This window comes from Caloenas nicobarica, chromosome 3 (genome assembly GCF_036013445.1).
Source record: "Caloenas nicobarica isolate bCalNic1 chromosome 3, bCalNic1.hap1, whole genome shotgun sequence".
Classification (NCBI taxonomy): domain Eukaryota; kingdom Metazoa; phylum Chordata; class Aves; order Columbiformes; family Columbidae; genus Caloenas; species Caloenas nicobarica.
The window spans coordinates 97,544,147-97,568,131 of NC_088247.1; the positions used below are offsets into that span (position 1 = coordinate 97,544,147).

A 23,985-nucleotide genomic window follows, 5' to 3' on the forward strand; every position below is an offset into this window, starting at 1 on the left:
GCCGGCGGCGGCGGCGGCCACCGGGCCCCGCCACGGCCCCCGCCCGGAGGGCAGCGAGCGCAGGTGCGGCGGGGGGAGGCGGGCGGTGCCGCGGGGGCGGCGGTCACGCCGGGGCCGGCAGGTGCAGCCGCGGCCGCGGCGGGAGCGGGGCCGGAGCTGCGCGGGGCCCGCGGGCCGTGCCGTCCGGGCCCGGCGCCGGGTCGCGGTGGTGGCGGGCGGGCGGGCGGCGGGAGGCCCCAGGCGGTGGGTGACACCCTCTCCGGAGGCTTCCTGCCCTCTCGCTTCCGACGGGAAGTCTGCGCGGCGCTTTTTCGCTTAAAAAGGAGGCTCGTGTGGAAAACCCGAACTCGTTGCCCCCAGGGGTTTTCCCTTGGTGCGGAAGAGCCCCTCGTGGCGCTGGAGGGCTCCTCTGGGCTACAGAGCTGAGCCCAGTCCCTGCCGGGCTGCAGGGGTGCGGGCTGCCGCCCGGGCTCTGCTCCCCTGTCACGAACTGATGCGCCACGGCCGCCGCCCCCAGCGATGCTGTGCGGGGCCGCAGGCCCGGGGGACGCCGCCGAGCTTGGCAGGGCTGGAATTTGTGGAGGCTGAGAAGGAAACAATGAAGGAGGGGCTGCTCTGGTGAATGCCTTTGCAGCGGCTCTGGTCGTTTTTTAAATTGCAGGGAACTGTAACAAGTGTCCCCGCTGGTGTCAATTGGATTCTGCTGAGGAGAGGGAATTTCCTTCCTGTGTGTGATCAGGGAGACCCAGCCAGTCCTCCAGCTTTCCCTGATTAACAGTGCTCGGGGAGCACACTGAGGAAGGAGGCTTTGACCGAATACTTTCAACACTTAAGATTTAGCAGGAAAAATAGAGAGCTCCTATTGTTGCACTTCTTGAATTGTTTTGCCTATTAGCTTGGCTGTGCCTTCCCGCTGCCAGCCAAGAACAACTTTCCTCATAGCTTCCGTTTTATAAATATGGAATGGCTGAAAGGAGTGCAAGCATGTGCTAAAAATAGCTGGGTGTATTCAGGTTAGGCATGTTTCCAGGCTGGCAGCAGTAGCACGGTCGTATTTTTAAACTGCCCCAGCTGATTCTGCACAGAGCACACAGGTTTAACGGTGAATGTAAAATTGAGGCGCCCTGGGATGCTCTCTTGCAGGAGTACCAGCCTGGCTAGCGTTGCACTTCATCTAGTTTCATTTGAGGACAGCATTGCATTGTTGCCTTGGATCTTAGTGCAAGCCTTGGTGGCTGTGTGTTACACTCAGCCTTTAACCACCCAGAGCAACTTCCTTTGCTGTTAGCCTTGATTATCTTTTTTATTTTTATCACGTGGAGAAGAGTTTGCCATGGGTGAGGACCCCGGTGCGCCAGGAGCTGTGTGGGCAGAAGGCAAAACCACAGCCCTCAGATGAAGGGGCTTTATAGTTCAAGTTGAGGGGGAGGGATGTGCCTGCGTGCGAGAGCAATAGGAGACAGCAGGACCCTCCAGACCACTGTGATAGTCAGAATCCAGTTGTTCCTAGCTGCTTGGCAAAGGAGATTTTATAGAAGAGATTTGAAGTAGAAGAGCCTGCTAATCTGCCCTCCCAGCACATGCTTGGTCAAATACATAACAAGGAGGCAGTGGAGCCTGGTGTCATCATTTGGCCAAAAATGAAACCAGCCCTTTTAAATCACTGGAGGTGATGCAGGGGCAAGTGGAGGGAGACTAGAACAGGTTTTGAAAGTCAAGAGGTTTTGGTGCGGTGGGGAAGTGGAGGGATGGGCAGAGAGGTGATGTGGTTATAGCTATGGCTTAGAAAAATGATCCTTGCGGCAGCACCCAGGGTGGATAAAGAAGTAAAAGATTGCATTTCAAGGGAAATGAGTGTTTGGAAAACCAGAGGATGATGATGGACAAGAGTTTTATTTGTGTAAGTGGATGAGAAATATACATCAATATATATCAAGAAATATATATCATACAGAGATACGAAGCAGAAGAAGTTGCTGAGACATTGCAAAGAATTAATGCTTCAATCCCGAGAGAGAGACGAAGGTTATGGACCTAAGTGGAATATGGGCTGGCTGGCTGTGTCAGGTTTGGACACCGAGGGGCTGTGCAGAAGAAGGCCCCTTGGGGAAGGCTGGGGGCAGCGGGCCACCTGCGAGCTGGTGGTCATCCACAGCCCGCATACCAGCGGAGAGGCCCAGAGTTCAGCTGATGCAGGAAGATGGTCTGCGGCAAGAGGGCACATCTGCGAGTATCTGGCAGGAAACTTGTCTGAAGAGGTGTAAGCTGCTGAAAGATAAGATCCAGAGTACCGTCAGGAAGGAAGGAAGAAAAACTTGTGGTATGCACAGAAACTGCGGAGGGAATGGGAGTAATTGCAGAGTTTAGAGAGGATGAGGAATGACATCTGTGGGGGACAAGACTTTAAAGCTAGAAAACTGCTGTTGGAGACTTTGGCAAAAGGAATTTCAAATGAGTGCAACGAGCAGAAACCAGACAGCTCTTTAGATCACCCCACAGGCTCCCTAATCAGTGTCCCTATGGCAGAAGCTTAGTTTTTATGCAGCTGTCAGTGCTGCAGGTCAGGAGCTCATTGTTCTTGTGCCACACATTGTTTGGGTCACTTTGCCAAATCCCTTCGGTGGGCAGCTCTAGACTTCTAAGATGCTTGCTCTCCCAGGCTTTATTTGTGTCCCATCTTTAAGCTAACCTGTAGCCCTCTGTCTTCTTCAGTTATTTGTCTGACCCTTTGGTTTCACATAAATAGACATTATTTATTATCAACAAATAGCTGACTCTAGAGGGGTCTTCCTCTCTCTCACCCTCCAGGGAGCCTGTGTGAGTTGTAACTTTTCTTGGGCTCCTGATCTTCTTGAGGGAGTTGGTGGTGGCTGCAGTGATACAGGCAGTTTCTTCCATCTCGCAGGCACGCCGTCCTCAGCAGCGCTCAGCAGCCTGCCCGGAGCAGCGTGCCGACCCAAAGGTGCTGCCGCGGGACCCGGCCAGGTGGCTGCGGCACCTCAAGGAGAGCACACCCTGAGGTGCAGTGAGGATTTCGGAACCTATTCTTTTGCTTTCTGGTCCTTTTCTGTACAAGTTTCTCGGTGAATGAGTGTGAAGAGTTAATACTCACACTGTTAGTCGTCAGTCCCTTGACTGTACGGGTTTGGGCTGCGATGTGCAGTTGTTCCACCCTCTTCCCACAGCCCAGGTTGTGGCTGGGCTCAGGAAGGTGAGGGAAATTGAGTCATGCGTATTATTAATAAAAATGTTGCAAAAATTTCCATAGACTCCCCAGCTCGGTCTTGCAACGAATAACCAAGTGTGTGAGAAACTGCCTGCACCCTAAACCACCATGGTTTTAATATGGGACTGCCCAGAGTGCTCTGTAGTTAAGCATATTTGTCTCTGAGGGGAGGAACTGATAAAGCAAGTTTTTGTATGTAATATACTGACATTTGCATATAGGGATTCTCTAAAGGTAAGTATGTTGCTGTGTGCTAATTTTGCAGAAGATAATATTGAAATATAGGAATTATTTTTTATTATTGTTACACAAAGGCACCCAGTGACTAACCAAACCTCAAGGAGAAGAACAATCTGCAAAGCAGTTTTTCCCAAACTAGTCACTGTGAGACATGCAATGATCAGACCTGTGTGAAGTCATGTGGTTTTCAGTCTCATCTGCTATATCCATATGGTTGAAACTGGAATGTGGCCCTTACTAACTATGAAACAAAATCAAGGGTTTCATTTCTAAATATTGCCTTAGAGACAACAGGTACAAACACTTGCCAGGTGACACATTAAAATAAAGATATTATGGAAGGCTGCAGGGCATTCTCTGTTAAAAAAAAAAAAAATCTTGTCCATTTGTCTGTCTCACTGTCATCAACATTAAGCCTTGTGTCACGGCAGCTTTTTACTGAGGAATTATGGACATGGACCTTGGTGATGTCTGAGATGCACCTTGAGGTCACTAAAACCAGCGACGCTGCTCACTGGTGAGAGAAATAAAGCTAAAACTGGTGCCAACAGCGAGAGCAGGGCTGGATGCTGCCCACGGTGTTCTTAGCATCCTTCTTACACGGCATCTCACCCGGTGCCAAATGGGACGGTTCTGCCTCTCGCCCCTCACAGCAGGTCCCTGCACCGCGCTCCCAGCGCTCATCCAGCCCACGGCAGCACCAGGGCTCGCTGCGCAGTTCGTACCTCTGTAAATCTCCAGCCTGTCTGGTTTCATCTCGTGGGAAAGCCTTCTTAAGAACACATCCTTTCCCTTGTTGTTTTTTTTTTTTTTTTTAAGAAAAGAAAATGGTGACAATCTTTTCTGTCACTGCTTTCCCAACAGCAAGTTCATGGCGTCCCCGATAGCATTTGGGTTTTGACATTAGCGATTGCCTTTCCAGTGAGGGCTGTGACTAGGAAAATGCGTGTCCGTATGTCATTAAACACATATGCGTTAGAGCAAAATCCACAGAACTCCTGAATTCCTGAGGCCGCAGTGCAGGGAATCGTTTACCCCTGGAACAAGGGAACGTGTCAGAGGAAGTGGGTGGCCAGCCTTGGCGAAGTTTGAGTTCATGCTGGTGATTCGGATGAATAACCATTGAGTTGATTCATAGGTTTCCGTATACATGCTGATTAAGTTCTTCATTAAGACTAAGTCAAAGGGTCAGGGGCATGTAAAATTAAAACCAAGACTCACTTATGCCTTTAGTAGGTGGTCATGGCCAAACTGACTGAATGGTCAAAGCAACTAAGTCCTGGATAGTGTGTCCCCTTGGGGCAGGGGAGGAGATGTAAACTTTAAGGCCCCAAAGACCTAGTTCTGCAAAAGGTGTAATGGCCTATTATTTGTCAGGAAAAGTGAGGACTTCACTTTGGCTCCAGTACACTAAAAGAAAAAAAAAAAATCAAACCCCGTTAGTTGTCTTGCTCTCCATCCTTTAGTGTTGCCTCTTCTCAGTAACTTTTGTTTCCTTGTTTTGTTCTTGTGTCTCTCTTTCTTTTCCTGCATCTTGTTTCCTAAATGCTGTTGCTGTCTGTCTTTTACCTTGAGCCTGCTTGGAACTTGGTCAGGGTTTCAGCTCTGCAGTTGGTGCTGGAGGAGATCGAGGGCTGCCTGTGAACAATAACACCGGCCTATTGCTCTCTACTCATCTGCAGAGTGAAATTGTTTAAAATTAAGATCCTGCTCCTACTCAACTTCTCCATTTGGGGTTTTCCCCAAAGCTTCCCAGAAGCAGATGGTGCTTCCTGGAGCTGTGCTTGCAGAGCATGATGCTTTCTGCAGTGCTGCCTCCTCTCCATGAAACCATCCAGCTCCATCCTTCCTTCAGAGCTGCCAGCTTCAAGGAGAAGCCCACGTATGAGCTGGTTTGCTGTTCTGGTGTCAACCTGTGCAGAGGTTGTGAATAGTCAACAGCTTGACCAGGATGATTTAAAAAAACTTGACTGTAGAAGTGAGCTGAGACTGCATCTAGAAATACAGCTTGGATCGATTAAATTGATCCCAGAAAGAAGCAGCATACCTTCAAATCGATGCCTTTCGTTTTGCCACTGACTTCAGCAATAACCTGTCTGTTCCAGAGCTTCAGGGAAGGTTCAGGAAAACATGCGGTAGGTTGAGATGCCTCCTGGGAGGGAAGATGGAAAGTGAAATAGGTTAGAAATGCCCTGGGAGCAAGCTTGGTTAAAGAGAAAAGGCTAAAGAGGGTATGTGTTAGATTTACTACAAGACAGAAGCTTTCCGTGGAAAAGTAGTATTTTAAATTACAGGAGACTTAAATTTTTTTGCTTGTGTAGAAAATAAGATACCTCACTTTAAGGGAGGGGAAAAAAAAGAGACTAGAAAGCCAGGGGAGGAGGCAGAAGAAAATAAGGGAAGAGTGGGGTTAGAGATGGAGCCCGTGGGGCTGCCATGAGGGCAGCGGGTTTTGGTCCAGGGAAGGAGGCTGACACAGAGTCAGCGGAGGTGAAGGCTGCCAGGGATCCCGTGTGCGCAATTAGGGTCAGGCTACAAACTCATTGGAGTTTACGGCCACTTAAATTATTACAAAACCAAATATAAACATTTATTTTCTTAAAATGGATTTTATCTCAGTTGGAGACTTCTGTTTTAAATGCAAAATGCCCGTGCAGCCTGTGGCGTGGGTTGGTGTAGTCGCTCTGTGACCGAGCTGGTGCCGTTTCCTCCCTGACACGTCCCTGCGCTTCCTGCAACCAGCGGGTCCTCCTGGGCTTGCCAGGGCGACCATGGAGGGAGTTGCAAGGTTCAGCTCAGCTTTTCGTTACAACTTTATGTGTTTCCTGCTGCCCGTGTATTTTTTCCTTTGGTCACATCACTCACCACTTTTGTGAAAGGTGAAAACTCCTCTGTATCTTGGACAACAACCGTGGGAAAAGTTCCTGGTAAGCTTGTGTTGCTCCAGCTAGTAAAATCTGCAGTCCCTACATAAACGCAGTAAGGGAAAATACTTTTCAATGGCTTGCCTTCTGTCCTAACACTTTTAAAACGTTTTTAGACGTGATCTTTTCAAAGCTACACTGGGGGATTTCCACTCCCTTGCTGTTTTAAAATGCTCGTACTGTTGTTTCAACCACAAAGCTTACGCTGGCGCACTCTCTCTCTCGCTCGCTCTCTCATTTTCTCCCCATTGAGGACCAGCTACAGTGTTCAGGTACCGCTTTACCAAAACGTGCCTTGATAATGCTGGTGGGAGCCTAATGTTGCCAGAATTGTTTCTCATCTCCGAAGGGCTCTTCAGGTGTGAGCCGTGGCACTCAGGGGTACGAGCGGCACGGGGTGCGCTGGGGGAAGGCTGCAGACCCTGGAACACCTCAGGGACTGAGTTCAGCGCTTCAACTGGCAAAGCGGTGCTGGGGTGTCATAGGGGTGAGTGGTGGTGCCTTCTTACCAAAATTTCTGTTGGTGCTTGGGAAGGCGGTAGCGCAGCCAGGTGTTGGTGCAGAAGTGATGGGAACGAAATCATTTTCCAGCTGTGAATGAGATTATTTTAAGACAAAAATTTTCTGTATTACTGTCATAATACTGTCTTGATTACATGTAGAGAGATTTCTTGATGATACAAAATTAATTAATTAACGATTAAGAGATCAGGGAAAAAAAGCAGATGTAGCGAATAAGTTGTCCATAAAATCAAAGCTACTTCAGCATCAGACACACTTCGTTAGTTGTAAGAGTATTTTTTTTAATGCTATCTGTGTTGTAATCTTTGCCTTTAAAAACTATGAATTCTTATGGGAATTTATTGTAATGCTTGACTGTAACTCTATGCAAAGGAAACCCTACTGTCTTAGTCTGCTTAGTGAAAATTTGCCTATGGAGATTAGCAAATTGATGCTTGCTTAGTAACGTTTTACTGTGCTTTGAGAATAAGGTAATAGTGGGATTGGAGTTGGATAATATTGTCTATATAGGAAAGAATACAAATTTGTTCTGCTGTCTTCTCCAGCAACATCCCCTGTGGGGCCTCAGGCACATATCCAATAGGAAATTATTGCTGTTAGAAATATTCTCTCCTGGGTACCAGCTGGTCCCTGCACCACGGTTTTTAAGCGATTAGAACAACAGCAGAACAGCTCTGGAGGCTGAATTGCTGCCGGGTGAAGTAGGAGCAAGCCCTGAGGATCAGTGGTGGGTCTGTGCTGGCACAATAGGGGATCCTTTCCCTCCACAACCTCTGGGCTGGGGGCCACAAATGATGCAGCCGGGGCCCTTCTCCCCCACAGGGACTCTGCAAGTGCATCTTCTTGTCAGCAGTCAAAATGTTGTAACTCCTCCTGGGTTGGAAAGAACAAGGATGATCCGTCAGTGATGTCAGATGTCATCATCTGCTGTTTTCACATGGCTCCATATAATCTGCTATATCTTAAATCTGTATTTCAAAGTGTATAGATCATTTTAGTCATTCTTTAGCAGACTCTGTTACCTGTTCCTCTCCATATGTTAAGAGTTGGGGCAGTGGTTTGGTGGAGGACCTTATATTAGTAGTAAATAATATAACTTTGTTATTTTAATTCAAAAATAGTGGAGGCAGCTAATCTACCCAGTTTAGAAGGCAACTTGGAGAGGGTCATGTTAATGCAAGATGTGGTCCCCTCCGTCATGTTTCTGCCTGTCACCTCCCAATGAAGTGAACTGATCTTAGACTTCCAAATTTGACAAAACTTTCGTCACTGTGACTAAGACAGGTTTCCAGTTCTGATGTATCATAAAACATAGATAATTTTCAGAGGGAGGGACAGGGCACCTTCTAAGACTTGTCCCTACCAAGTGCTTTAGGGCAAAGCAATAGAGCTGAACTAGAGCTAGGTGTATAGGAATTTAGGTGTATAACTTCTTTTCTATGCCCTGTTATATGTATTTCATGGAAGCATGATAATTAAGGAAGCAATCACAGTGCTTTTTCTTGAGCAATACCCCAATCCTGGAGGGATTCCTGCTGACCTTTTGAGGGTGCTTGACTTTGCCTGAGAGAAAACAAGAAAAACATATTCTTTTCAAAAAGAACAACCGCATTATAGGGATGGTTTTCTCTGCATGCAGTAAATATGTTTTCATGGCTAAAAAAATTTAACCTGTCTACAGTAGTTCCATGTGTTATCAGTGTTGCACACCACTTCTCTCCATTCTGACTGCTGGTGGCATAGACAGGCAGCAGCGCTGCTGGAGGGGAACTGTTTGACATGGCTTTAAAAATGTTAATTTAATTTTATGTTATCGTAAGTCGTGCCCATGCTGATTTTTCTCCTTCTTGTCATGTTCTGTTCGTCTCTTACCCAGTTTCTGACCAGTAAGATGTACTAAGTGTGGAGCATTTTAATGGAAAACATTTGGGCTCAGTTTGGTGTGGTGGTAGTTAAAACAGGGTAGCCCACATGTAAGAAAGTTTATTTTTGTTATGAAAATTCTCCCTTTTGGATTATTTCCAGTGAGGCTAAAGCATCTGCATACAACACCATTATATGAAGGGTTGTTCCAGAAGCGTTTTGCATGTGCTGCTGTTAGTGTGGGCAGGGCTGGGGCACTGAAACGGTCAGAAGGTGCAGCTGGGAGCTCTTTGTACTGCGCTGCCATGGAGCTCCCACTCTTTGGTAGCTGTTTATAAGGCTTGGGTTTAGCCTTGAGTGATTCAAACTGCTTTTCTATGTGTGGTCAGACTTCCTTCAGTCTGTGGAAATCCGTTTTTTGACGTGTAGATTTTCAGTGTTCATAGATTGTTGGCTTTTGGTTTTTGTTGTTGGTTGGTTGGTTGGGTTTGGGTTTTTTTGGTGCTGTTGCAGTGGAGTTGCAATGAAAATCTCTTTGCCACGTGTGTTGCGCATCTCCCACGAGCATCGTTACGCAGCCTGAGCCTGTCGCTCTCTGATGTTTTAGAACAGCATTACAGTTCACACAGGTGCTGACAACTCGCAGTGTACGCGCAGAAGGGATGCCTTCCCATTGCTCTTAGCTGCGGACAGGGAGAAGTGAAAGCAGAGCTCCTCTCCCATGCAGGCCAGGCATTGGCGTCAGCAGGAAATCGATTCAGTTAACCATTGGTGTACTCTCGCTGTCACAAAAAAAGCTCTTTTTCCCCTGACGGTTTCCCTTTGGTTTCAGTTCAGAGAGCATGGGTGCAGGCGTTGGGAGCCAGAAATAGAAGAAGAGCTTCTGCAATCCATCCTGAGTCACGGGTGGGTGCTGGGACAGGAATTACACACTGCCTGCGGTGCTTTGGATCGCATCCCACCAAGCGCTGGCTGGCAGTAGGTCTGGCTCCTCTGAACCCGTCTCCCCAGCTGATTGACATGGGCATCTCTCCAGCCTGGGTCAAGGTTTGCCATCCGCAGGCCCTTTCCTGGGGTGGCCCCTTTCCTCCAGCAAAACAGCTGCAAGCCCCAGAGCAAAATTCCTGCAAGGTGGGCAGTGGTGGCAAACGTCCCCAGTCTTGTGGGCACCCAGAGGTTTCCGTTCTGCCCTCTGAGATGCAGGTTGGCCTTTCACCGAAGTGCTCTTCCCTGCGCCCTGGGGTGCCCTCAGCTGTGCAACATGCTCCTGAGCGAGGCTGAGGTGGAGAAGACGCTTTTGTGGAGGTGCCACGTCTCCATTTTTAGGGATGGGATCTCAGTTGGGTGGGTTGTGAAAGTGTTAAGGGAGATAAAGTCTCTCATTTCAGCGAGAGAGCTGGAAGGCGTTGTGCCACAGCAGAGGGCTTCTTGCAGAGAGAGATGGGAATGAATGTGGTTGATTCAATGAGCAGCAGCGAGAGCTCTGAAGGAATTTCTGGATGGGATTTTGGACTGGCGGCTGTTTCTTCTTAATGGGTCTCGTAACTTTGTTGCCTAAAACATCTTAACTTTGTTTACCCCAGCTGAAAGTACTTCTGGAGTTAAGGTCTACCCTTAAAGGCAAAATGGGTAAAACATGGAATTTTGTCTTTATGTGTTTTCACACAGTGCAGCATTAGCTTGCTAAACCATACCATCAGATTTGGAGGGACTGAACAAGGTAATTTGCAAACTCCAGTTGGAATAGTAAGTCTTTATGCCTGGAATATGATTAGGTCTCATATTCCTGTGGGTTACCAACAGGTCAGTTGTGCTGAAGTACGTCTGACATTCAGTCTGGTGGAGGGCAGGGAGGCTCCCACGAGCTGAGCAGGTAAATACTGTGTACAAACAAGGGTGCTGAGTTACAGGAGCACGTGAATGTTTGCCGTGAAATACTTTTCTGTTGGTTGAATGCTTTGGCTTGGTTTTGGATCAGGCACTTTACCTGTCCGCAGGTTTTCCTCACCCAATATGGGATATTAAAGTAGAGAGGAAAGTGGATGTTGCTTTCTGAAGGCTAAAGTGGGTTGTGGCAGTGCTTGAGCTACTTTCACGGGCCAGGAACCCATCACAGCAGGGAGAGAGGGCAGCATATCAGTACTCGGCATTCTGTTTCATGCCAGACGTAAAGTTATTAATGGTGACAGCTTGGCCCTGCTTCCCTACAAAAGCAGCAGGTACCCTTGGTGACCTTACAGGAGCTGAGTCAGAGCTCTCGGAGAGGCGCTGATGCCAGTAAGAGTGACTCGAGTGACAGACAACAGGGTGGGTGATGCACACAGAGGAGAAATAGCGTCCCACAGCACAGCTATAAAATTGAGCACTTCCCCCGCAAAACGATCTGAGAGCTCAGGTGCGTTGTGCTTTGTGCACATCCTGTAAGGAAAAAATGTCTTCTGAACGCAAAGCCGCAAGAAATGGAAACCAGAGTGGCTCTGGGTCTTGAGCTACATGCAAAAAAACTGCAGCAAGATTGAGAGACCAGTGGCAAATCTCAAGGTCTGTGACTTACAGCTGGAAACAAATGTTGCTGGTTTTTCCTTTTATAAAATTAGCATTGCATTCCTGTGCTGTGTATAACTTTTGATAGGTTGAGAGAAAAAATCATGTCACGATTTTGATTGCAATCTTGCTTTTCTTTATTTTTTTTTCTTTCCACTGCTTCTTTCAGGCAGGATTAATACAGCCAAGCACTTGCACATAATTAAGTAAAACTTTGAAAAATAGGATTAGTTTACTGCTATAAACGAGTGATCAATGGGAAAAAGAAGGATGGCAAGTTAAGAGGCTTCGACTCCTGTAACACCTAAACTGAAGGTAAAATCCCCTTGCTGCCTTTTTGTGTGCGTGTGTGTGTGCTCCTTGCTGTGAACCACAAACCTGGCTCCTGCTTGAACCAGTGCAATGAATTCATAAAGTCATGTGGGTGGGCTCCATGTTAAGTGTAGACTTTCCTGGCAGACATTAGGGCCAAGACTTGGCCTCTGCTTTCCCGAGCCACGTCTGTGACTCTTGTGATGTTTTTGAGACAGCTGCTGCGAGAAAATTTTAAGGAAACAAAAAAGTCTTTATTCTGGATAATAATTTTTAGATTGTGAAATGCTTTCCCAAAGAAGTGTGCACGGGTGCTTGTCGTGTAACCATCCTTCTGTGGTTCTCCGAGCATTTTGTTCTTCTTCTATAGTTGACACTGCATTTCGCTTCAAAATCTGGCGCACCCTGCTGCAAATGAGAACAGCCGAGGTGGCGTGACTGCCAGTGAATGTTGGAAGGGATTCCCCTGTGTCTGGTTCCCAGTGCAGCTCCCATGGCCTGTGACGAACCCGCTGGTCTCTCGGGCATCTTCACGCGCCAGAACTCTGCTAGCGCCGTCTCTCTGGACTTCGAGCCTGACGCCGACTACAAATTTGTCGAAACCTTAGAAGAGCGGTACAAGTGCGCCTACTGCCACCTCGTCCTTCGCAACCCCCACCAGACGGGATGCGGGCACCGATTTTGCCAGCAGTGCATTCTTTCTTTGAGGTCAGTGCAAACTTCTCCCGCATCCACAAGCTCCTTGTCCTCCCCTTCCTAAAAAGAAGTGAAAGCCCTCTATAAATCAGCAGTGAGTACCATAGTAACAGCACCGATCTGATAAAATGCTGAAGGAGTCCACGGAGAAACTTTGTTGAACTCAATGACTGTGAGCTCAGTGTTTTAAAGGTGTCTTTAAAGACCTTACCTGGTGCTGGTGAGGAATAGTTTGGCAGCTGCAGGGAAGTCAGCGTAAAGAAATTGTTGATGTAAGCTTAAGCACTACTGTGTGAGATGCTGTTTTGGTCTGTCTGTCTAGCATTGTGCTGCTCAGATGAGTTTGTTGCATTGGTGTCTCACAGTATTTGCACTGGTGGTTAGATTAGGCTGTTCTCACCTGCTTCTGTATAATTTCTTTTAGTGGAGTTATAAAGCTGATGTTAGTATTACCCAGTACTACAGTCAGATCACAAGGCTGCTGGCATCCATCTGCTTGGGATTTAGCTGCAGGTACAAATGGGTTTACCCCGCAGACCTGTCTGGAAATGCATTATGTACTGTTTGGTGTACCCAAGGGCAGAATTTGGCTGCAGAGGAGCCTGATTATGGGGATGGATGTCGCCATTTACCTTTTATGAATTTCAGATGTTTCATGTTTCTCTCTCTGGATTGCCTCCCTTTTGTACTGCCTCAATAAATATTTTATTGTCCTGTATCACAGGACTTCTGGAAGCCTTTTAGGACAGGAGCTGTTAGATCTTCCTTTACTAGTGTAGCAAGGAGAGCGCTGCTTGCACTAGGCAAAGGCTGGGTTTGATGCACACGATGGGTTTTTTTCAGATATGACATTTGCAAACAGCAGATGGCCAGAGAGTGACAAAGTCCCCTTAATTAAAAACCATCTTATTAGCACTCATAGGACAAACTCTGCTTTCTGTTACATATTCACTGTTGCAGCTTAATACCCTCTAAGAGCTGTGGGCAGAATTTGGCTGTGTAGTTGCCAGATGAAAGTGTTTTCAAACCACTTTTTTAGTTTTTATGGTACCTAGTACTGACTTCTGCCAGAGTCAGATTCTAGTATAGCCCACTTTCATAAAATAAATCAAATTTTCTGTGGGTTAATATGACTCTTCTTTTGATCTAGAGAGTTGAATGCAGTACCTACCTGTCCTGTTGACAAAGAAACAATAAAAATGCACGAGGTAAGTGGCTGTAGTTTTGCTTCAGCAGTCAACATCTGCATGGAAAGGGCAATGAGCTGAGAACCAGGTGGCTCTTAGTCTGTTAGTCCTCGGGGGCAGCACAGGTTTTGTCTCAGAAATGATGCTAAGGGAAGCAGCATATTCAGTGGTGCTCTCTCAGAAAGGAAATCTGGATATATAGCTAAAGCTTTTTTGTACCTCAAGTTCTGAACTTATTTCATTTCGGTCCTCTGTATTTCCAGCGTCAAAGAGTTTCACAAAGTTTTAAATCTTCCCTAGCTGTCAAATGTCTTTTTTTAGCAGAGAGTTTATTGACTTGCCTTTTTAATGCCCCATCTTGCTGTGGGGATCTTGTTTATTTGATTGTCTGTGTTTTCATTTGGTTATAATTTGCTGCCTTAACTATTTCCATTACGTGTCATTAACCCTGCAGACTTAATTCACTTTTTGGTAACTTTTTAGAGGAAAAGACAAGTTCATACTTCTCATTTTGCAAGCTACTGGTTTTTTGGTTTTGTTTTGTTTTAATGGATTTATTTGTCTTTATTTATATGCCAAGGCTTGAAAGTATGCTACATACTTAGTCCTGCCAGAATAAATCTTCCAGTGAAATCAAATGTCTCCTTCCTCTCTCTCCCTCTCTCTCCTGTTCCTGAGAGAAAATTGTAATCAGACTTTCCACGTGATTTTTGGTTTTCACCCGCTGTCTTCTACTTGGTGCAAATTTTGATGGCAGTAGTGCAATAGTGAGCAGCTTTTTCATGCTGTTATAGGAAGATCTCTGAATAAGACTGAGAGTTTGCTCTGGGGGCTTAATTTGCTTCTGCGTACACAGCTGGGGTCGGTGCTGTTTCTCAGAGTCTGTAGAAGGGATGTCTCAGCACCGTCTCCATCCCAAGGGCGTGCTGCGCGCTCCAACATCGGAGCTGCCTGTGCAGAGCTGGTTTGGCCTTTGGGGCCCATTACCTCCAGCCTCTTTCTTCTCCATACAGGCAGGCTCTGGCAGCGGGTTTGTAGCTTCTGAGCTACCAGTCTGGCTGGTTGTGGGATGGATCAGTGTCTGTGGAATAACTATAGGGGGAAAAACCCTATGGTTATTAGAAAATGCATATAAGTTTTAATTTATATTTTTAGCATACATTTTAGATATGAATTATCAAGAACCATACTCGCAATTATGGAGTCCACACTTGTGTGCTTAAAAGATTTTTTTTGTGATGTTTTGCTTTTTTATATTCTTTATAACATCTTATGTGACTGCATGTGAAGGCTGGCTTGCTTCCTTCACAGGTATTCAAAGACAACTGCTGTAAAAGAGAAGTTCTCAACTTGCATGTGTTCTGCAAAAACATTCCTGACTGCAATTCAAAAATAATTCTGGGACGATATCAGGTTAGTTTGCTTGATCAAATTTTGAAGCCTTTAATTTTCATGCAAACTTTCTGTATTTATTTTAAGTTAAATTTCACTGATTTTCTTCAGACTTCGGAGTTATTGTAGCAGTGTAGTTTAAGTATTATGTATTAAGTATTTAAGATTATGACTTAGCTGCCCACTGTAAGTAATGAATGTTAAGCTCAAAATATTATGGCTGTAAACTTCTTCCAGCTTTGCCTTAGGTTATTTGTTTAATAAGAACCATTTACTTTATGTAGCTGTAGTATATCCATAGCATCTATACATACCTTCTGTATGCTTAGGCGCCATGTCATGTTTGATTCAAGAAAGCTTGCCAGAACATACTGGCCATTTGGGCCTTTTTTGGTCTATCAATTGAATGAAAAGTGTAAGTCATACAAAGGACCCTCCAAATTTTCATGCTCACTTTAGTTTTGAGGTTGGAAAAGGAGAAAGTTTGTGGAAGGAAAGAGTATTTCGAGCTTTGTTTGTTACCAAACTGCCAAATGTTTCTGTGGGTCTGTCGGGCAGCTGGAGATGCGATGAAATACTTTGGGGTTTAATTTGCTGTTGTGTGTTGCAGGAGCATCTTCAGCAGTGTTTGTTTGAAAGCGTGCAATGCACTAATGATGGATGTACCGATCAAATTCCTCGGAAAGACTTGAAAGAACATTTGAGCCAGCACTGTAAATTTCGAGAAGAAATGTGTCAGTACTGTAAGAAATCTGTGGTGTTAAATAACATAAAGGTAAGATTATAAAGCTTTCCCAGGGAACCCACAGCACGTTTCCTCTTAATGTTGCTGAGTGAAAAGTTTCCAGTGTTGCAATGGGGCTTAACAACTCCTGAAACAAAATTTGACTGAGGAGCTGAAGGAGAGAGTGAAATAAATGTGCTTTAAATAATACCAATGGCTGTTGCTGTCTTACAAACAACGATGTATATATGGGGCTCCCATGTTTAGGGTTAACCCTATGTTTAGGGTTACTTTTTACATATCTTCCTCTAGGAATACTGCTTTACAAAAATGCAAAACATTGCCTTGTTTTGCTTTTTTTCCCCAGAATCATGAGAAAAATGACTGTCCTGATTATCCTGTGCCTTGTCTCCAGAACTGTTCACAAATAATTCTGAAAAAGGAGGTACTATTATTTTTTTCATACACTGTGATTCGGCAGATCACATACCTTTATGAAAACCGAAAGTTATGTTGCAGAGTACATTGGCACATGCCAATAAAACTTCATTTCTCTAAGTATTTTCTTTGTTTGGTCCTTAAAGGGATATATGCATCTCACCTTACAAGTGAGGTACTCAGTCACTGCAAACCATTGGCATTTGGCAGTACGGAAAAATATCTGGCTTGCTTATTGACTCTTAATGCTCATTTTCCCATTAATGTGATCTGTGGTGTCATGACATTGTCCTTCGCTCACCCTTTACGCAGGCACTGAGATTTTATCGGTGTGGCACTTTACTTAATATTTATTTCATTACAAGCGTCTTTGTTAATACATGCAGATTGACAAGCACCACGCTGTGTGTCCTGAGGCAGAAGTGGACTGCCCGTATAAGCAGTACGGCTGTCTTGTAAAGGTACTGTTTTCTAGATCTTTGTCTTTACTGGGACTGGAATTTGTCTCGCAAACCAATCAGAATAATTAATCAAAAAAACCCCATGTTTTGTTCTTTCACAACCATTTCTAGTATTGGCTAAGATGCTGTGCTAAAGAATCAGCACTGCCATTCCCTCACTTTCAAAGCACAGAGGAGACATTTTAAATGCTTGCATCAATAAATTTTTTACTAACAGCTTCAGAAATCTGCGTATCTTAGTATTTTATTCTTTCACTTCCCCCTCTGCCTCACTAAGGTTAAAAGAGGAAAACTTGCCGAACATGAAAACGGTGCCCTGCGGGAACACATGCTGCAGATTTTAGACAAGAACTCCCGGTTGGAAGAACAGGTAAGTCCTATTTAATGAGCACTCTTCAGCAGTGCTTGGCTGGTTGGAGGATGACATGAGATTCTGCATTTGCTCCCTGGTTTAGCTCACCTGCATTTCAAAAGACTGTTTTTATCATATTTGCACACCTCAAAAGTCAGAATAAGCTCTTCTAATGAAGTCAGTCAATTAGATAGAAACCTCTCTGTGCTCAGGCATGTATATTCTCCACCAAGCACGGTGAGAGAGGCTCGTTGCTATCGCTCATATCATTTGCTTTCAGTCTCTGCTTACAGCGGATGTGAGGTTTGGAGACAGACCATTTTAAAGTTTCAGTGGACAGTCAGATTGCTCAGAAAAGGAGCCTTTAGGTGCCCAAGTCACCTCCTCTGTAGAGGCAGCACAGAGCAGCACAGAGCCAGTTGCAAGCAATTTTTCCACTCACAATCATTTCTGCGGCTCCCAGCAGGTGACACTGAGGGTATGCCCAGTCCTATCAAGGCAAATGCATCCAAAGTGGTGGGTGACTTGCTCTTCCGCTTGCTCATGCTAAATGTAAATGCCCCAAAGTGCTACAACATGGTTTTGGAGTTAGTATCGCTCATTGACGCATCTGTTTCACTGGTTAGACCTCAGTAGAGGGGGAAAAAAAAAAAAAAAAGAAAGTATACACATACACACAGAAACACTTGCACATGTGCACGTGTAAGTATATGTTATCCCCCTATAGAGCTGAATGGATCATTGTGATGGGGACGAGAGATATGGGTCTCTTTCTGTGCACTTGTTGCCACACAGATCTATTAAAGAATATGGTTACCTTATGTTCCATCCTTGCCCGTGCTTACCCAGGCATTGTAAATTAAGCAGTGCTGTATCTAGCTAAGTTAGAGGCTTTGCATTGTAAACTTTTCCACTTTCTTCTATATGGGGGATAGACTTTTTAGAAGGGTGTGTTTTGACAGGACAAGGGGTAATGGTTTTAAACTGAAAGAGAGGAGATTCAGGCTGGACGTGAGGAAGAAATTTTTTACGCTGAGGGTGGTGAAACACTGGCCCAGGTTGCCCAGAGAGGTGGTGGATGCCCCATTCCTGGAGACATTCAAGGCCGGGCTGGATGGGGCTCTGAGCAACCTGATCTAGTTGAAGATATCCCTGCTCATGGCAGGGGGTTGGACTAGATGACCTTTGAAGGTCCCTTCCAGCCCAAACTGTTCTATGATTCTACAGTCACATATGCTTTAATTTGATCTATATATATTTTGGTGTGCCTTAGCATTTTTACTTTTTTTTTTTTTCCCATCTGTAGATATCTGACCTGTATAAGAGCCTGGAATGTAAAGAGATTAAAATTCAGCAGCTAGCAGAGGCCATTAATAAGTGTGAGAAAGAATTCAGACAATTTACACAACTGTTTGGTAAAAATAGCAACTTGATGGTCAGCACACAGGTAAGACATTAATTTTACCTTTTTTGGCCAATTGCTTTTTTGTATCCTTAAATGTGTTTAACCTCTAATGGTTGTTACTAATAGCAGGGCAATAACAAATATGGTCTCCCAGACACTTCACAAGCCCTTCTTGGTTTTTTTACAATACAGTATTGTCCTTTCATTTTAACCAATAAAGAAGTGTGGATATCTGATCTGGGCAAAAAGCACTGTATAGATCCTCATGACCAGAGCCCCATGGCAGATATGCTGGTGTAAATTTGAATAATCAGTTGAATGAGGTGATGCAGTGTGAATGGATCTGAGTAAGGGGTGGCTTCTCAGTCACTAAACAACGATTTAACTGTAAAAGAGCATTTGGACACGTCCCTAAGCCAGCAGACTACTTTTGAATGCACCACGTTGCTAACATGCTTAAGGCTTCTTTATCTTATTTCAAATGAAATGGCTGATTTTATGAATTTCTCTTGTCTCTGCTTCCACTCTTTTCCAATGGCATGAACTGGGAAGGCTCTGGCCAGCCACCTGGATAAGTCTGCGCGCCTGGAATCGCAGGTGAAACAGCTCATACAGATGGCAAACCAGCAGCAAAGTAAATTGGACTTGCGACCCCTGTTTGACACAATTGAAAATGTAAAACAGAAGATTGCCCTGATGGAGACATATGACCAGCGCTTGGGTGTGTTGGAACTTTTGTTTCTTTTCTACACGAGTGTGGGGCTTCTGCTGATTTACTGGTGGCTTAAGTAGATGCTCTGGTGCTACAGTCAGTTAATTGCACCTATTACAGTCAGTTAATTGCACCTATTATCCACCTATTATTGAGACCTCATCTGGAATATTGTGTCCAGTTCTGGGCCCCTCAGTTCAAGAAGGACAGCGAACTGCTGGAGAGAGTCCAGCGCAGGGCCACAAAGATGACGAAGGGAGTGGAGCATCTCCCTTATGAGGAAAGGCTGAGGGAGCTGGGTCTCTTTAGCTTGGAGAAGAGGAGACTGAGGGGTGACCTCATTAATGTTTATAAATATATAAAGGGTGGGTGTCACGAGGATGGAGCCAGGCTCTTCTCGGTGACAACCAACAGTAAGACAAGGGGTAATGGGTTCAAGCTGGAACACAAGAGGTTCCACTTAAATGTGAGAAGAAACTTCTTCTCAGTGGGGGTGACAGAACACTGGAACAGGCTGCCCAGGGGGGTTGTGGATTCTCCTTCTCTGGAGACATTCAAAACCCGCCTGGACGCCTTCCTGTGTAACCTCACCTAGGGGTTCCTGCTCTGGCAGGGGGATTGGACTAGATGATCTTTCGAGGTCCCTTCCAATCCCTAACATTCTGTGATTCTGTGATTCTGTGATCCAGAAAGGGCTTTCTTCTTCTTGCTTTCTAAGACCAAGCTGTGGTGGTGTGCGCTGTGTCCTCCAGCCTTCCCCTACTCCACAATGTCTCCCAAATTCCTGTGGCACTGCAGGGCCAGAGAGCTGGTGCACTGTGATGTCCATAGTTGGACATTAAATCTGGCTTGTATTTTCCAGTTTTTCTTACTAAACTACAAGCAGCAATTACAATAACAAAGAGTTAACAGGTCTAGTAACACTAATCAACAGCCTGTACTCCGGCTTGAGTAGTTCAGTATTGTCAGCTCAAGTCTGGTTGCTCTTTGTATCCGGCACTCTGAGAGTTTTATTTTAACAAGTGTGTCTCTCTTTCTTTTTTTTTTTCCCTCCAGTTGTTTTGGAAGGTCAGTCCAGCAAACACGACCTCCAGATCAACATTCACAAAGCACAGCTCAATAAAAATGAAGAACGATTTAAGCTTTTGGAAGGCACGTGCTACAATGGGAAATTAATCTGGAAAATCACGGACTACAAGATGAAGAAAAAAGAAGCGGTGGAAGGCCGTGTCCTCTCCATATTCAGCCAGCCCTTTTACACCAGCCGCTGCGGGTACAGGTTGTGTGCGAGAGCCTACCTGAACGGGGATGGTTCAGGAAAGGGAACACACGTCTCTCTCTACTTCGTAGTGATGAGAGGGGAGTTTGACTCGCTGCTACTCTGGCCTTTCAAGCAAAAAGTTACACTTATGCTTTTGGACCAAAGTGGGAAAAAAAATCACATCGTGGAAGTGTTTAGAGCTGACCCCAATAGCAGCAGTTTCAAAAGGCCAGATGGAGAAATGAATATTGCCTCTGGATGTCCACGCTTCGTGCCACATACAGTCCTGGAGAACACAAAGAACACCTACATTAGAGATGACACTCTGTTTTTGAAAGTGGTTGTGGATTTAACCGATCTGGAGGAATTGTGAAAGGTGTGCCCGCTCAGTGTGGCTGCTTTAACCCTTCAGAAATGCTTTCTTGGTGACTACCAGCCATGCAATAGTGAATTGCCACTAGTCAAGCTACCGATAACGTTTCGAGGCTTTTGGACTGCATAACAGAGAATGAATTGCCAAAGCGTCAGCCTTTCCTTTTTTAACCTTTTTTCAAGACTGCGTTTTTAAGGCAGCTACAAGTCCAGTTCGATGCGAACATGTGTTTGACCCAGACTGGGCTCGGTCCAGGCTGGGGTGAATGCTTGGCTCACATCACCGGACTGGCGTTTGGAGATGAAACTCCTTCAGTAAGCCCCCCGGAGCCCAAGCAGGCCTGTGGGCTCCCGTCCCTCACACTGAACTGAAGCCATGCCCAAGTGTGCAAGCGCATTTCACCTGTCTGAAATGGAAACATTTCAACATTAGCACATTTGAATCAATGCATCTGGATCCTTCCATCTCCTGGATTTTCGAACTGGGAGAATGGCTTCAGTTAGGCAGGGAAAACATTTGCCTGGGATCTTGCTGCTTTTTTTTTTTTTTTTTTAAATCTTAATTGTTCTTTCCAGGCAGCCCAGAGGAAGATGCCAATGCCTCTTACTTTTCTAGCTTGGTATTTCAGCTGTATAGAGTACCCCCAGGTCACAATATCTTCGTTATGTCCTTTCTGTTCCTGCCTAGTGCCTTGGGACTGATTTCCACTGCTGGTAAACATCCACAGTCCCCATCTGAAGTCAAAAGAAGCTGCAGGTGCTTCTCACCTCTCAGGACATAGCCAGAAGTGGGGTACTCAGCCAGTCTGCCAGCTCTTGGCTACGCTGTTGGAAGAAGAAGGGCAAAACTCTTGTAGTTTTGCTCCCACATCTGCACAAAAGAGATGTTTTCTGTCTTACCAACTCTACAAAAGGCAGGAAGAGCTTCGGATATCTGCTTGGGAAAAAGCCCACGTAACATGCACTGTTCCCCTCAGCTAGAAATTTGAATGTTTGGGAAAGAAGAGGGAAAATGGATTAGGGAGTGAGATTGCTGTAAGAACCGAATTCTCCCAGGTAGGGCAGCTCTAGTGTTTGTTACAGGGTGAGACAGCTGCTGAGGAACAACTGCTGACTATGAAGTACGTCTGAAGATCTTAATTTTTATTCCAAGTTCCTTCCATCCTGCAAGGGAATGTGTGCATTGTATGGGGTTTATTGGAGACGCACTAAAACCACCAAGATCAGGCACCGAGGAACAAGTGACAAAGAATACACGTGCCTTTTAAAAGCCTTTTGGGTGCCTGTAAGAGGGATGTAATTTTGCACACTTGGTCATTTTGTTATTACGAGTGACAGAATTTTGTGTCTCTCGTCTCTCACAGATCAGGTAGTGAAACACCACAACATTATCCATTGCTCCTGTGGTCCACTGGCAGAGTAAACCTGGACCTTGTTAAGAGACAGCAAGAAACCAAGCTGGGTTTGGAGGAAGATTAAACTAGGCAGGATAAAAATCAAAACAGGGCACAGACTGCAAGGCATAAGGTAGAAAATTCAAGAGGGCAAATATGGCAAAATCAAAAATTACCTTTCTGTGTAGAATGTTGATATCAACTGAAATAATATGATTTGAGGATTGATACTAAGACAAAGGCAAAATGCCATATTTCGTATCAGTAATCTCATTGTTAGACATTTACTTTCCCACACGGTTTCTAGGACATAATTCAGACACAGATATTTTCAAATTCGGGGGTGGAGGGGAAGAGACCTTAGTTATCTGTACCTCATGGTGCATCGGCACATCTGAAATCTTTGGTTTGGTCTAGATATCCTTTTTGCTGTATGATGTCAGGATGTACTGGGCCACTGTAGGGGCTTTCTGTGTTCCTGGGGACAGATGGCGAGGAACTGATTTTATTCTTGTGTACTGCTGTGACTGACTTTAGGAGCCATTCTGGCTGTACAACAGAGAGAATTAGGCCTCATGTCCCTAACACTTCATTGCAGAAAGAGCAAGCGTGGTTTGAAAATGGTGTGGCATTCTAGGACATCAATCCTGAGCCTCGGACATGGACTTCATGTTGATCATTACTTTAGTATTTGTCACGTAACTTTTCAAAGTGGCACAACTTGCATAATAACCACTAAGGACTGACTGAAATGTACCATTTGTGTTTCCTGGGACTCTCCAGTATGTTGAGTGTAAAATACAGAAAGCGATAAAGAACTCGGACGGCCCAGGGGAGCAAGATGAGAAGGATGCGGTCTGTATCCTGGCAAATTCCCAGCCCTCTCTGCCTCCACCACCCCAAGCGTAAAATGGGGATAATAATACTTGCAGTTGGGGCTATTTAAGTGTTTGTGGAGAATTTTGAGCATGAAAAGAGCTAAGTATTATTAAAACTCCATTTCTAATTGTTAGAGTAGGTGATGGCATAGTGATGTGGATAAGTGTCTAGTGTGTTCCTGGGCAGGTTTTGAAAGCATGTTCGGTTTTAGCCAGTCTGTACTGCAATCTCTCCTCTACCTACCAGTTGTGTTTAGGTTTTTGCCACGAATATTCCTTTTAAAGTTTTGAAGCACAAATGATTCATCCTGGGTGATGGAAACATCCCTTTTGAAATACTGCCTGTTTTATAAAGAATTAGTTGAGAAAAATAATTTTTTTAAAGGCAATCTTCTTTAAATTGGTTCTTTTTATTACAACAATTGAGAGATTTCTGTTAAAATTTTCAGCGATTTTTACTACCTGTGAACAGGATTTTAAATTTCATCCCATTCCTAATAAAGTGTTGTATAGCATGAATTGTCAGGAAGAATTTTGATGTTGCATGAAAAACACCAAAAGACTGTTCAATAATATTGTACTGGGTAAGTAACCAAAAGAACCTTGGGTATTTCTACATCTGCATACAGTATGTTTTTAATGTATTTATTGACAGTTTGTAGTCATTTGAATATCTCTTGCTACAATACAGGCATTTTTCTAGCCAAATGCCTTCACTGTATAAGTAAACTAATGTAAGAATAAATAATTTTGCCATCCTTCTGAAGTGAGTGTGGCATATATTCCTTTTGGCTGGATTTAAGCGGACTTTTTAGAAGGATGTGGAATACTGGATATTAAATTAAAAAAAAAAAAAAGTGGACACTGCTTTGGATTAAGAATCAATCTTTCACAGATATTTTGGTTTATACTTGAATATCATAAAGCAGCTGCACATTGAAGTTCAGTAAATTCTAAGTTAACCTAGATTAGACGAAGATCCATGAGGTACGAGGATCCATCGGAATGAAAACAGGATGCTATTTCTGTTTGGAGGAGGTTTGGGTTCAGCTGAGGTTGGATTTGTTTCAGTTCAGGCCAGT

The 23,985-nt window shown here is 44.9% G+C and overlaps 1 protein-coding gene across 1 annotated transcript; it reads left to right on the plus strand.

The window, feature by feature from the left end:
• Nucleotides 1-23,654, plus strand: TRAF5 (TNF receptor associated factor 5). Its single transcript, XM_065631598.1, has 12 exons — nt 1-63; nt 11,489-11,634; nt 12,002-12,339; nt 13,478-13,535; nt 14,826-14,927; nt 15,517-15,681; nt 15,998-16,075; nt 16,455-16,529; nt 16,807-16,899; nt 18,188-18,328; nt 18,839-19,007; nt 20,055-23,654. The coding sequence occupies exons 3-12, from the start codon at nt 12,080-12,082 to the stop codon at nt 20,630-20,632; spliced, it is 1,719 nt and encodes a 572-aa protein (XP_065487670.1). The 5' UTR covers nt 1-63; nt 11,489-11,634; nt 12,002-12,079; the 3' UTR covers nt 20,633-23,654.
• Nucleotides 23,655-23,985: the final 331 nt, after the last annotated feature.